The sequence below is a fragment of the Ostrea edulis genome, chromosome 9, assembly GCF_947568905.1.
Source record: "Ostrea edulis chromosome 9, xbOstEdul1.1, whole genome shotgun sequence".
In the NCBI taxonomy this organism is placed as follows: domain Eukaryota; kingdom Metazoa; phylum Mollusca; class Bivalvia; order Ostreida; family Ostreidae; genus Ostrea; species Ostrea edulis.
In genome coordinates, this window is record NC_079172.1 from 48,669,724 (window position 1) to 48,683,507 (window position 13,784).

A 13,784-nucleotide genomic window follows, 5' to 3' on the forward strand; every position below is an offset into this window, starting at 1 on the left:
AACCTTTCCACTTATATGATATTTATTTATCTGAATATTTTCTAATTCACAAAATTTATAGATCTAAATATAATTATCATTTTATTGCAATACATATATTTTGATTTATTTTAATTAACTTTGCCCTATTACCTGGTACGCCAGGTCGACCATCCTCTCCGGATAAACCTCTCGTTCCTTCTGGTCCAATTTGTCCCGGTTCTCCCTTTTGTCCAGCGGAACCTGGAAGTCCGGGAAGTCCAGATGGACCACTATCACCCTTCATTCCTGGAAGTCCATCTTGTCCAGGTTGTCCGTCTGTTCCAGGGAACCCAGGCTGACCACGAGGTCCATTAAGTCCAGGCAGTCCAGCATCTCCTTTCTCACCACGTGTTGAAAGTCCATCTCTTCCAGGAAGGCCTGACTCACCTACAATCATTTAATATGGTGTTGTTTCATACCCAATCACTTATACTAACAATTAAGAGCATTAACTGGTTTTATAAAAAAATAATCCATAAAAGGATTAGACTTAAATTTTTCAATATTTTATTTGACAAAGTGACCAAAGGATCTTGCATACATGTATATCTGAATGTCTGTTCACCTTTCAATTCACCAGAACTCCTGCTCACTTCTCAGTTTACCTCAACTCCTGCTCATTTTAGTGTACCTCAACTCCTGCTCATTTTTAGTGTACCTCAACTCCTGCTCACCTCTCAGTTTACACGAACTCCTGCTCATTTTAGTGTACCTCAACTCCTGCTCATTTTCAGTGTACTTGAACTCCTCACTTTTCAGTGTACCAGAACATTTACTCAGTTCTAAGTGTACCAGAACACCTGCTCATTTCTACGTTTACCAGAACTTGTATCAGGACACTGGTTCACACGTACTAGAATGTCTGGCTGCTCACCAATCAGGATACCTGAACCATGAGGCTTTCTGTGAACCTGAACATTTGCTCACCTTTTATTCCAGGTAAGCCTTGTGGTCCTGATTCACCAGGTCTGCCATCAAATCCAGGCTGTCCTGGAGGTCCATCTGCACCCCTTTCACCTCTTGCCCCCGGAAGTCCTGCAAACCAACCAAAGGGTCATTTAAGTCTGCTTAACCCTCCAGAGTACTATGAACCAAATTGTGAGCTTTATTTTAAACTTTCTGTTATTACACAGCCTATAGTCTAGATATATTGAAATTCTGGGGACCAACATGACTTGTTCATTATATGCAAAGTTCAGTATAACCCATATCAAAACTAAATAATGTTATTGGGGAGGGGGGTTATTTTTTAATTCAATATACGTGATTTCAATACAAGTGGAGTTGACTGTATAGATTCTGGATATTCCAAATGTTAATGTATCAATGCTTAAACATCATAATCATGAGTTGCATTGTTTATGTTTGTACAAGTTGGGTTTTTTAAATAAATAAATTCTGCAGTAAATCAGTTGACCTTCCAAGGACCCTGAATCCTTTTCTAATTTCAAACAGTTTCAATGTTGAAGTTATGGTTACATGTACCTCTTGGGCCAGCGTCTCCAGGTATTCCATCAAAGCCCCGTTCTCCCTTCATTCCAGGCAAACCGTCCATTCCAGGTAACCCTGAATTACCTATTACAAAGAATAAGATGAATTTAGTTATCTACCTCTGGATTTACTGGGGGTAGTGGTCACCAACAATAAAATCAAATCAAATGAGTATACACTTGGATTTACTTGGGGCACCTGCCATTCACAATAAAATGAAGCCAATTAAGTGTCACATGGATCAATCCAATGCACCTGTCATGAACATTAAAATCAAGCATAATTTGAATCTACTGAATATGGTCCTAAATATGTATATATGTGTATAAGAAAAGTATATGTTTGTGCTGAGAATCGAACCCAGGACCTCTGGCACAACATGTAAAGCCTTACCGCTGTCACCCTTCAGTCCAGGTAAGCCATCTCTCCCCGGAATTCCAGGGTTGCCTGGGAATCCAGCCTCGCCCTTCGTACCCTTCAGAAGATCCACATTTATGTCAATCGTCTCTCCTGTGGATGAAATGCGCATAATACACTACAAGTGTTGTCCCAAAAGTTTATTATAGATATGCATGTCTTTTATAGTTAATTATAGTGCTTCATGCATGCTAATTACAGGGTGTGTAACTTGCATTGTGCTTTTGATTTTTACCTAAGAAATTTCAGTGCAATTACTTGAAAAATCCTTTAGTAAAAATAGAATTTCACTATGGCATCATTTTACACATATGCACATCCAGAGTACCTTTTGATGTCAGAGATCCTATAAGGCCATAACATTGGCAGTGTCATATTCTTTAACATTGGAATATAATACAGGTGACATTCGATAACTCAAAGTTCAAGGGACCTTGATAAAACTTCAAGAAATTGAAAGTTCGAAATTCGGAAATTGAAGGTCCGCCGGTATGGTTCAGATTTTACAGTAACCGGAAATGTATACCAACAAGATCATATGATCATGCTTAGATAGGCATACAAAACTAAGTTCCAATGACGCTTTACTATCGAAAACTAAACAGCTGAGCACAATGTTATATTGTCGCTTTACCCAAAACAAAAATTCTAACGAATGAGTAAAACGATGTTTTAGAGTAACTTTATACAAAGAACAAACTCAAGAAATTTAACCGTCTGTAGATCTCTAAATTATGTATAAAACTACTCTCTCATTGTCACGTCAAAACAAATTCTAGATTTTATTCATAGTCGGATTATATATAATTTTAATCATCCGGACTCAAAACCCCAGTGCAAGGTGTAAACTGACCAATTAGCCAATTAATACTCAAGTGTGTCACCTCCACAAAGAAGCACCATCGATGTTTCAGCGATGTAAACACCTAATTACCCCTCCGGCATTCAACAAAATCCAGGTAAGGCCCAAGCGGAAATTATTACACACCTGAGTAACGGTGGGTATACGCTACCACCACTCTGAGAGATCGAGAGTGAAAAACAATGAAATGTGTTTTACGGGACCCAACTTCACTTCGAGAGATCGGACGTTCGAGAGATCGATGGTAAATTTGCTTTGTTATATAGAGAAAAAAATCGGGACCATGATTTCACTTCGAGAGATCGAAGTTCGAGCCGTCGAGTCACCTGTATTACAAAATGATATTCTCAAGTGAATAATATTATAAGTAAAATTGCTATAATACTAACAAAAGTACTATTGTTCATGTACAAAAACTCAATCCAAAAGAATATGTTTTTTAATTATCAGATTTAAAGTTAGGAACATGTTATATCTGTCTATACGTTACTCACATTCTTATAGAATTCTTTACCCTTTCTTTCTTACCTGGCTTTTCCCCCTTTTCGAATCCCCTAGCAGTCTTGTAATACTTATTTATTAATGTTCTGGGAATCTTTCTGTGTTTCAGACAATTGTGTAACTTCTTGCAAGTCTTAATATACATGTAAGAGACACCCCAAGTTCAGAACAAAATGTCTCCACCATCGTCCCTCTGCATATAATGTTAACTAAACCCCCATGCATTAAATTTTCAAATCAATATAAATTGAGGTTATGGAATTCTTTTTATGAACATTTTTTAGCAATGAAACATCACGATAATCTTTGAATAAAAGTGGTCATATGGTGTGAAATGCACAGAGGTACATTTATACCACTAGCACTGTGATTTTTCTCGGATAGCCTTAACTGAGCTAGCTGCGTATAAAACCATGCCTGTCCAGAACTTTCAGCACAACCTCTGTCAGTGACCTTTATATATTCAACTAGTGTTACATTATGTATCTATGTAATTACATATAAACAGTAACTTGATCAGTGTTCTCTGTGTAAAACAATAACATGACTAGTACTGGGTGAAATCTTTCTTCATCAATGATATACCTGGTATTCCCCTTTCTCCTTTCATGCCATTTGCTCCTGGAAGTCCATTTTCTCCAGGCAGACCTCTCTCTCCAGACAGACCTGGAACACCATAGCCAGGTACACCTTTGTCTCCTTTAAGTCCAGGCAGTCCAGATTGACCAGGTATTCCATCGTTTCCATCTCTTCCTCTGTCTCCCTTAGATAAAGATCAAAGAGTTCAAAAGACAAACCAAAAACAATATGCCTAATGCTCCCTAAATCTTACCAGCATGAAATAGAACAAGTCCTCAGAATTTGACCTGTGTTGTGTGATTTCATTACAGAATTTGACCTGTGTTGTGTGATTTCATTACAGAATTTGACCTGTGTTGTGTGATTTCATTACAGAATTTGACCTGTGTTGTGTGATTTCATTACTTACTTTACTTCCGCGTAATCCAGGTACTCCATCTGGTCCACGGGGACCTTGAGGACCCTGCACTCCAGCCAAACCCTGCTCCCCAGCGGGTCCTGGTTGTCCCGGCTCTCCTTTCCTGCCTTAACATAGATAAATGAGGGATAGAGACAGAATACACCGACAGTTCCTGTTTGCTCTCCATCATAAGATATAGGTCAAAACTTACAAAATTAGTCTCATATATTTTTTTGTTGTAGTACTGAGTTTTGTAGTCAAGTTTTAATGAGTTTATTTGAAATTCACTTCATATAAGTATAAGTCTGAAAAATACACAATGTATTTCAAAATTGAGCATTTAGAAAAGAATACATTGGTTCCTACCTCACAGTTGTACTATTGATATAAAAAAAAATCTGCTTACATAGTTCTTCATTGGTTCCTATCACACTCAAGACTAAATACACTGCTTTTCAATATCTTGCAAAGCTGAGCTACTTACACATGTCTGAAATTGTGTCTAGCTCCAATATGTACGGCTCTCCCTTATTTCCCTTGAAGCCACTTCCACCAGGTAGACCAGGTTGACCCTAAAATGATGGACAGGTCAGCAAACAGACAAACACATGATATATGCACAAAGTGCATGTATAATTAAACTGTCTAAGGGCTTAGTCAGAATAACAGAAATGCAGATTTCTTTAAAGAAAAATACAGTAACAGCGAGGAATTTAGACAAGAGGCCCACAGGCCTTATTGGTCACCTGAGTATTAGTTAAAAGTATAACTAGTTCGAAGGGCTACTAAAAAATTTCCTGTTCTGAATATCTCAGCTAAATTCTAATATTTAGCAAAGTACACATAAAACAAGATGTACATGTGCTTAAAACTTAAATGCCCTTAAAAGGAGCCTATACTGACATAATATATGTAACATTATAATGCTAAATGACTAATTTTGACCTGTCCTAGCGTCAAAACCCTGGGGTTGCAAAATTCACAATTTTGGTACAATCATCCTTTTCTACTTTTCCTAAAAATGCATTTAGTTTTTACGTCATATCAGCAAACTTCAAGAAATCTTTCAAATGATAAAGACAATAATCACTATAATAATTTGGCTCCAATCTGGAACTAAACCCATACCCACTAGGATCATCAAACTTACAAGTTTGGTAAATCCGGACTACTTACTCCTTCTAAATATCCATTTAGTTTCAATTTAGTATCAATAGCATTAAAGAAGACATTATATTTAACATACATGTATAAGCTATATATTACAAGTTTGGTCCCACCCTGTAGTTAGAACCTCTACCTCAGGGATTTTGGTAGAGGCCTTCCTGCTCTACATCACTATGCATTTAGTTTTTCTTACATATGCATGTGTGGCTAGAGAACAAAAGTTTTGAAAATTGGTACATTTTTGGCAGTTTTTGCCCTGTTCCTAAGACCCAGGGGTGCAGGAGTCCTGAAATTTACAATTTATGTCAGCCTTGTCCTAAAGATGCTTCAAACCATTAATTTGAAAAGAATTGGAATGGTATATAATTATCAAGAAAAAAGTTAAAAATGTTCAATTGTTAACACATTTAATCACAAACCATTTTGGCCCCACTCTGATACCAAAACCCCGACCCCTGGGATCATCAAATTTACAATTTTGGTAAATGACTACCTGCTCATTCTAGATATCAATTTAATTTCAATTTAGTATCAATAGCATTAAAGAAGATGTCTTAAATGTTTTACACATAAATACTACATACCAAGTTTGGGCCCACCCTTGAGTCAGAACCACTACCCCGGGGATCATGAAATTTACAAATTTGGTAGAGGCCTAACATCACTATATGCATTTACTTTTTCTTATACATGTGGGGTTCTAGAGAAGATTTTTGAGAATTGGTCATATTTTGGCAGTTTTTGCCCCACCCTTAAGGCCCCAGGGGTGCAGGAGTCCTGAAATTTACAATTTATGTCCCCCTTGTCCTAAAGATGCTTCATACTAAATTTGAAAAGAATTTAAATGGTAGTTATTATCAAGAAGAAGTTAAAAATGTTCAATTGTTAACACATGACGCACAACGCACAACAACCATTTGCAATACTCTGGCCACCTGAGTTTACTCAGGGGGCTTAAAAATTAAGAAGTAAATAAATTGACACATATGAGGTGATCAATGAGTTGGTGGACCAGCACCAAAAATTAATACTATGCAAGAGATGTATATAAGATTTTCAACAAGAGGCCCACAGGCCTTATCGGTCACCTGAATACTAGTGAAAAAGTATCACTACTTCCATGGGCTATGAAATCTAGAAAACAATTCCCATTCTAAGGTAAATTCTAATGTTCAGCAACAGTATAAAACAAGATGTGTTCTTAAAACTTCACTGACCTCAAAAATGCATACACTGATGAAAGGCTTTAAATAATAGGTGTATTAACATTAAAACATAAAAATATATGACTAATTTGGACTCGTCCTAAAGTCATAACCCTGGGTTGTGAAATTCACCATTAAATTTTTGTACATTTTCTGCTACTTCTAAGTATGCATTTAGATTTTATACAGTATCAGCAAACTAACACATAAATACTATATACTAAGTTTGGCCATACCCTGGGGTCAAAACCCTTACTCTGGGGAAAATCAAATTTACAATTTTGGTAAAAGACTACCTGCTCTATCCATTTAGTTTCAATTTAGTATCAAAAGCACTAAAGAAAATGTTATGTAAGTGTTTTACACATAAACACTATATAACAAGTTTGGGCCCGCCCTGGGGTCAGAACCCCTACCCCAGGGATCATGAAATTTACAATTTTGGTAGAGGTCTTCCTGCTCTACATCACCATGCATTTAGTTTTTCTTACATGTGTGTGGTTCTTGAGAAGAAGATTTTTGAAAATTGGTCAATGTTGGACAGTTTTTGCCCCGCCCCTAGGGCCCCAGGGGTGCTGGAGTCTGAAATTTACAATGTATGTCCCCCTTGTCCCAATGATGCTTCATACCAAATTTGAAAAGAATTGGACTGGTAGTTATTAAGAAGAAGTTAAAAATGTTCAATTGTTAACGCACGATTAACAACAACGGACGACAACCAATTGCAATAGATCACCTGAGTTTACTCAGGTGACCTAAAAATATGTAGTTTGCCATATTTCATTATTAATTCAAAGATGAATGATTTTAAAATGATCTTTTTCAATCTCACGCATACATACAACACCACTTCTCAATAAAGCATTTTAACAGTAAAACATGCTTCATAATGAACACACTTCTTGCAAAATATTTATTCTCTATAATGATAGAAAAATGATGAAAATAATGTTGGATAAATGAATTTTGGTTACAACAACTGTATTCCACTGGCCCTGGACATTCACTATAACCGTGTTTTTCTGTAATTTGGAAGATTTTCAGAAACAAAATATTTATAAATAGTCTTCTAAGTTTCACATACTTTATTATGTCAACTGATTTGTTAACAAATTTTTTTCCCTTCAATTACCTTCACTTCATTTCTGTCTGTTCTAAAAGTTTTAATGCAGACTTGTTTGAAGAGTGTTGAAAAAGTTTTATACAAAAAAGTGTCAGAGAGCAAAGTGCTGTCCTGAAACACTACAATGTAGTCAATTTCTGTGCTAGATTTGTAGACACGATGATCAATTTCAGATATCCCTGGGTTTTTTTAAGAACTGTCCTCCATTTATCAGACAAATTCATATTATGGTTGACCTTACCCGTTCTCCTCTCTGACCGCTAAATCCAGGGACACCATCATCTCCTCTTCCTCCTGGGTCACCTTTGGATCCAGTGCGACCAATTTCACCAGGGATACCAGCACTGCCAGGACGGCCGGGGGTCCCCTTTTCTCCCTTTAACCCAGGTAAACAATCTCTACAGGAACCTCCTCTGTCACCTGCATCGAGCAAACACAATGGACAAGTTAATACCCAAGTAGACTGAAGAACATACCAAAAGGTTGCAAAATTATTACCAGAACACTTCTACTCTCAAGGTTATAAGTATGTGCCAAGATTTAACACTTACATGATTGGTACACTGATTGAGTCAAACATCAAGGTTAAGTTCAAATCAATAATTTTTGTACCAAAATATGAAAGCTGTACCTTTTATAGTTTAAAGATAAAGCCAATGGTAATAATGTTTCTGTCAACTTTACTCGATTTTGAAGCTGAAGTTTGAATTGTAAACTTGCCTTTATCTCCAGGAAGACCTGGGAGACCATCACGTCCACTTAGACCAGGGAATCCAGAATTTCCTTTACTTCCTTTGGGTCCAGGACGTCCAGGGCGCCCTCTTGTGGAATTTCCTGGAATACCAGGAAGTCCCCTAAATCCAGTCTCTCCCTTTCGTCCAGGTAATCCATCTCGGCCAGGAACACCATCACCTCCTTTAAGTCCAGGAATTGATAACCCAGGATTTCCTTTCAGACCTGGGTCACCTTTCTCACCAAGAAATCCAGGTTGACCAGCTAAGCCATCAATTCCAGGTAAACCTTGATATAAGAAAAGGAAACAGAGGTTGGCTGCATTATTACTGTGTAATCTAATTGCATATTACTGGGGAATTCTTTGGATATGTTTCAAGATTCCATCATTTTAAAAGCAGTATGTACGTGTATTTAATTCCTTTAAAAATGTCTCTAAATTTATCCTCTCTTTCTAAGGTTTTTAGTACTTCAATAAAAATGCTCCAAAATTTTATTTGACCACTTATGAATTTGAGGAGAAAAATGCAAATGTTATAAACATATATCATTATTCTACTGTCAGTCCCTGTCATATTAGAGCTCTTAACAACACTTCCTCATCCCTTATAGATTTAAATACTGTTTATTCATAATGATTAACTTCAATTAACTCATTAGTGCATGCACTTTACAAAAAGACAAGGTGGTGCCTATTTTCTTTCCTTAAATCTCTTCTCCACCCTGCCAACCCTGATGCTATATCATGGAGACAAGGTGGTGCCTCCCCTACCTCCGATAAAAATTTCTCATCAACCTTGTCTTCCCAGACACTAATGCCTAGATGCTATAATATGGATACAAGGTGGTGCCTTTCTCCTTTCTTTATCCCCCCTTAAACTCTCCCATTCATCACATTGTCTGCACAGATGTAATAATCTGGATACAAGAAAAGGCAAAAAAAATCAAACAGAGATCAATCTCCTATAAAGAATACAAAATTATGAGTAGGGCAAACATAGACCAGAGGTGGGATCAAGTGCCTAAGAGGAGTAAGCATCCCCTGTGGTCCAGTCACCCCAACGTAAGCCCTATATCTTGATCAAGTAAACAGAATAATTCATAGTCAAAATCAGTGTGAAAAGTGGTATGAAACACGTCAGACACCATTTGACCCAATGACAGGCTGTTTTGTTACATAAATCATTTCACTATAACAACCATACAATTTGCAAAAAGCTGACTTTGAACAAGTCTGATGAAACTCCTAAAACATTAACTTATTCGTCAGTAGCCTGCTTTGATATAAAACTGATTATATGTAGAACAAGCTCTTCAATGCATATTGAATCAGTTGAGAGACATATACATTATATGCAGGTGATGCCTTTCCCTTTCCAAAAAATTTCTCATCCACCCCACCTGCCCAGATGTTAGAATCTAGATACATAGTGGTGCCTTTCTCTTTCCATCAAAAATCTCTTTTCCACTTTGCCTATCTGGACATTAAAATCTAGATTTGTTTATTACCAGCATTTCCTTTATCTCCTTTGTCTCCTTTGAGTCCAGGTGGGCCTTCTGGGCCAGGCAGTCCCTGTGTGCCGGGCCCTCCAAGAGGTCCTGTTCTTCCAGGAGGACCTGGCAATCCCATAAGTCCATCTAAACCAGGGTATCCCCTTTCTCCTGATGGACCACGCTCTCCCTTCTGTCCTTCTGGGCCATCTCCGCCCTCTCCCTGTTTATGAAAACAAGAGGACCATGAGCTGCAATGTTCAGCTGCATACAAAGCTAAAAGTTATCTTACTTTTGAGCTGTATGTGTACCTAAGTTGAGCTGAAACAGTTAAGTTTAAAACATTTCTGACAAAGCAGCTGCCAAGTATTAGGACAGGTTTGAAAATTTCTATTTGAGTTGAAGATCTATCAAGGCTTTTGTCATTTTGGAGTGAAGGTGAGAAAAAAAATGGATATGCCAAAAGATTCTGGTCACATGTGACCTCAGCATAAATATATGGTACACATACAAATAGCAGGAGGAAATCTTACCCCACTGGGTCCTGGGGGTCCCCTATATCCTTTCTCTCCTTTAAGGCCAGAATAACCTTGATTTCCTTTTTCACCTTGAAGTCCATTCAATCCAGGTAGACCATCCATCCCTCTGTCTCCCTACAATGATCAGGACAGTGTAAGTTTAGAAGAAGTCATGACCATTCTGCTCGTTTCTGAATGGAAGAACTGATACTTATGCTACACTCATTTGAAAACATTTCATATTTTCTCACCTTTAAACCCGGTAAACCAGGAAGACCTGGCAATCCCTGCTTGCCCTGAAAAGACATGAAAGTGAAAAATAGAATACATGTCAAAAATATCATTAGGGTTAAGAGGCACCTAGAGATTCCACTTTGGCTAAAAATATCAAAGTAATGGTAGAAAGGTATTATAATTTCATTTTCAATATCAAAGACTTTAAGTTGAAATCCACGGATTTTTCTTCAATACACTCCTTTATAATGACATCATATAATATTACAACAACTACATTGAAATTTTATCAAAACTGAAGAAGTAAGTTTCAATTAAAAAATATAAAGTTCATGCGTTGAACAAAATAATATTTCATTACACTGAATAAAATTATTTTAGGCTTGTTCGTATGGAGCGCCAAATTAACATAAACTCAAATAATTGAAGATATCTTCAATTATTTGAAGATATCATCAATTCAATTATTGCTCTCTTTAATTGAATTAATGCCCGCATTAAATCAATTATTGCTCTCATCAAATGAATGCGCGCTTCAATTCAATTATTGCTCTCATCAATTGAGTTAATGTGCACATTAATTGAATCAATGAGAGCAATAATTGATTTAATGCGCACATTAATTCAATTATTGCTCTCTTCAATTCAATTGATGCGCGCATTAATTCAATTAATGAGAGCAATATTATATTTGATGCGTGCATTAATTCAATTATTGCTCGATCTCTTCAATTCATTTGATGAGAGCATCAATTTAGTAGAAATATTGCTCGCAATAATTAATTTAGAGCTCAGTTTAAATAATTTGATGATCTCTTTAATTCAATTGAAGATATCTTTAAATCATTTACAATGCTTTAGTATAAGGAATTAATGCGCGCATCAATTCTTTTAAAGAGAGCAACAATTCAATTAAAGATATCATTAATTCAATTGTGGCTATGTTGAATTGAAGATATCTTTAATTATATAGTTGCTCTCTCTAAAAGAATTATTGCACGCATTAAATCAATTATTGCTATCATCAAATGAATTAATGCGTGCATCAATTCAATTATTGCTCTCATCAATTGATTTAATGCGCACATTATATCAATTATTGCTCTCTTCAATTGAATTGTAGCGTGCATCAATTCAATTGTTGATATCATTAATTCATTTGAAGAGATCATTAATTCAATTGAAGCGCGCATCAATTCAGTTGAAGAATTAATGCTATCATCAATTCAATTAATGTGCGCAATAATTCAGAATTGAAGATATCATTAATTATTTGAAGAGATCTTTAATTCAATTGTTGCGCGCATCAAATGAATTGATGATATCTTCAAATAATTGAAGATATCTTTAATTATTTGAGTTTATGTTAATTTGGTGCTCCATACAGCCGAGGGAAATAGTTACTATCGAGGTGGACAATAAACTTTCTATTGTCCAAATAGTCAGTAAATAGGTGTTTTATTATACCAAAGTAGACTTTACTTGTGTCAGACATACCAAAGTGAAGTAAACTAACATTCAGCATTAGATGGAATCGACCGAGGTGATCCGAATGGCAAACTAATATTACAGTTATCACACTTTGACGTCAAAGGAAAGAAAATGCGGGAAAATATAGCATGCGGTAAATAGTTTTGAGACTATTTTCCTAGAGCAGATAGTTCAGAAACTAAGTCACGGCTAGTGTTATCCATAAGAAATAGCAAGTTTATTTACCTAACATTTATATAGCAAAAACATTCTGAGGTAAAATAAATCCAATTTATAGTAATTTGCTAGTATAGATATTGCAGTGTATCAGATAAATCTGCATGCATGGTCACAATTAGGCCTAATGTACATACTCTTGGTCCAGCAATGCCCGGAACTCCCTTCTCTCCATCCATTCCTACTGGACCTTTCATACCCTGCAGAATTCCAAAGAAATGTCATCACTATGGTTACTCAAATTTCAATATATCAAATTCAATGTCCACAACAACAAAATATGTAAGCACGAAAACAAAAACATGTTGTAACTGTTATATTCCACTTGTAATCTCTTCAGAAAAGTCTTAAATATTCATCTTCTTCAATAACTTTAAAATTACTGAGAATGTGAAATGAGGCAACATATTCAAGATTTTCTCTAATTTCAAGCTTTTCATCAACACCGCAGACTCACAGGGAAACCTTGATCTCCTTTGGTCCCGGGCAGTCCGGGAAGTCCATCAGCACCCTGAAAGAAAATTTCACCCATTAATTCTTTTTTATGAATCTTTCATTCTAAGTCAAACAATTTCATCATTTACTAGATTCATTCTTATAGGGAGACAACTCTCATTGATAATATCATAGATTCACTTCAAATTTCCATAAAAGGGGAGTCAAAATTTACACACTGTCACTCAAGTACAGTAGACAATCAAAATTCTAATGATAATTGTTTCCATGATTGCAAAATATTTTGCTGAGAAATACAATTACAAAATGGCATATACATCATAGATATATACAGGGAAAGCTCTTCCTTACAACATATCTCAACAAACTTTGCTGCCCAAATTTTCTTTTATATAACCTCTTCCACAATCACAGTGACACTGTATGAGAAAACACTAGAGCTCTTTTCTCTGACACTGTGTAATACTAACTGAAAAGCCCCTTTCTCCCTTTTGTCCTTTGGGTCCTATCTGAGTCATATTGGGTTGTGTCAGTTCCTCGTTCCCATCACAAGGAGGGCCTGGGGGTCCTACATTTCCGGGTTCACCTGTGTCTCCTTGTGGGCCTTTGACCTTTAAACCTGGGAATCCTTTGTCTCCTTTCTCGCCTATCAGTCCATCAAATCCCTAAAGGTCAAGGCAATCACTAATGAAAGTTCAGATCAAAGCAACATGCAACATTTGTACATTTGTTCAGAAACTTCTATCTGTAACTATTAATAGAACTTACTCTTGGTCCTTCCGGGCCTGGCAATCCTGGAAATCCTGAGGGGCCATCCCTACCAGGAGGACCCTAAAATAAAATAGCTTCTCTTGAGGAACTTTAAAAACAAATATATGGT

General features: G+C 36.4%; 1 protein-coding gene across 1 annotated transcript in view; it reads right to left on the reverse strand.

Annotated features, from left to right (window-relative positions):
• Window positions 1-13,784, reverse strand: part of LOC125659860 (collagen alpha-2(IV) chain-like) — a 50,504-nt gene that overhangs the window by 15,279 nt on the left and 21,441 nt on the right. Inside the window, exons 9-24 of the mRNA XM_048891654.2 lie at window positions 13,673-13,735; window positions 13,375-13,569; window positions 12,906-12,959; window positions 12,586-12,648; window positions 10,759-10,803; window positions 10,523-10,642; window positions 10,008-10,212; window positions 8,487-8,786; window positions 8,008-8,186; window positions 4,756-4,843; window positions 4,281-4,396; window positions 3,878-4,055; window positions 1,906-2,022; window positions 1,507-1,596; window positions 949-1,056; window positions 133-408 (exon numbers count right to left, since the gene is read on the reverse strand). Of these exons, the coding sequence (XP_048747611.2) occupies window positions 133-408; window positions 949-1,056; window positions 1,507-1,596; window positions 1,906-2,022; window positions 3,878-4,055; window positions 4,281-4,396; window positions 4,756-4,843; window positions 8,008-8,186; window positions 8,487-8,786; window positions 10,008-10,212; window positions 10,523-10,642; window positions 10,759-10,803; window positions 12,586-12,648; window positions 12,906-12,959; window positions 13,375-13,569; window positions 13,673-13,735 (2,197 nt within the window). The remainder of the gene's footprint in view (window positions 1-132; window positions 409-948; window positions 1,057-1,506; window positions 1,597-1,905; window positions 2,023-3,877; window positions 4,056-4,280; window positions 4,397-4,755; window positions 4,844-8,007; window positions 8,187-8,486; window positions 8,787-10,007; window positions 10,213-10,522; window positions 10,643-10,758; window positions 10,804-12,585; window positions 12,649-12,905; window positions 12,960-13,374; window positions 13,570-13,672; window positions 13,736-13,784) is intronic.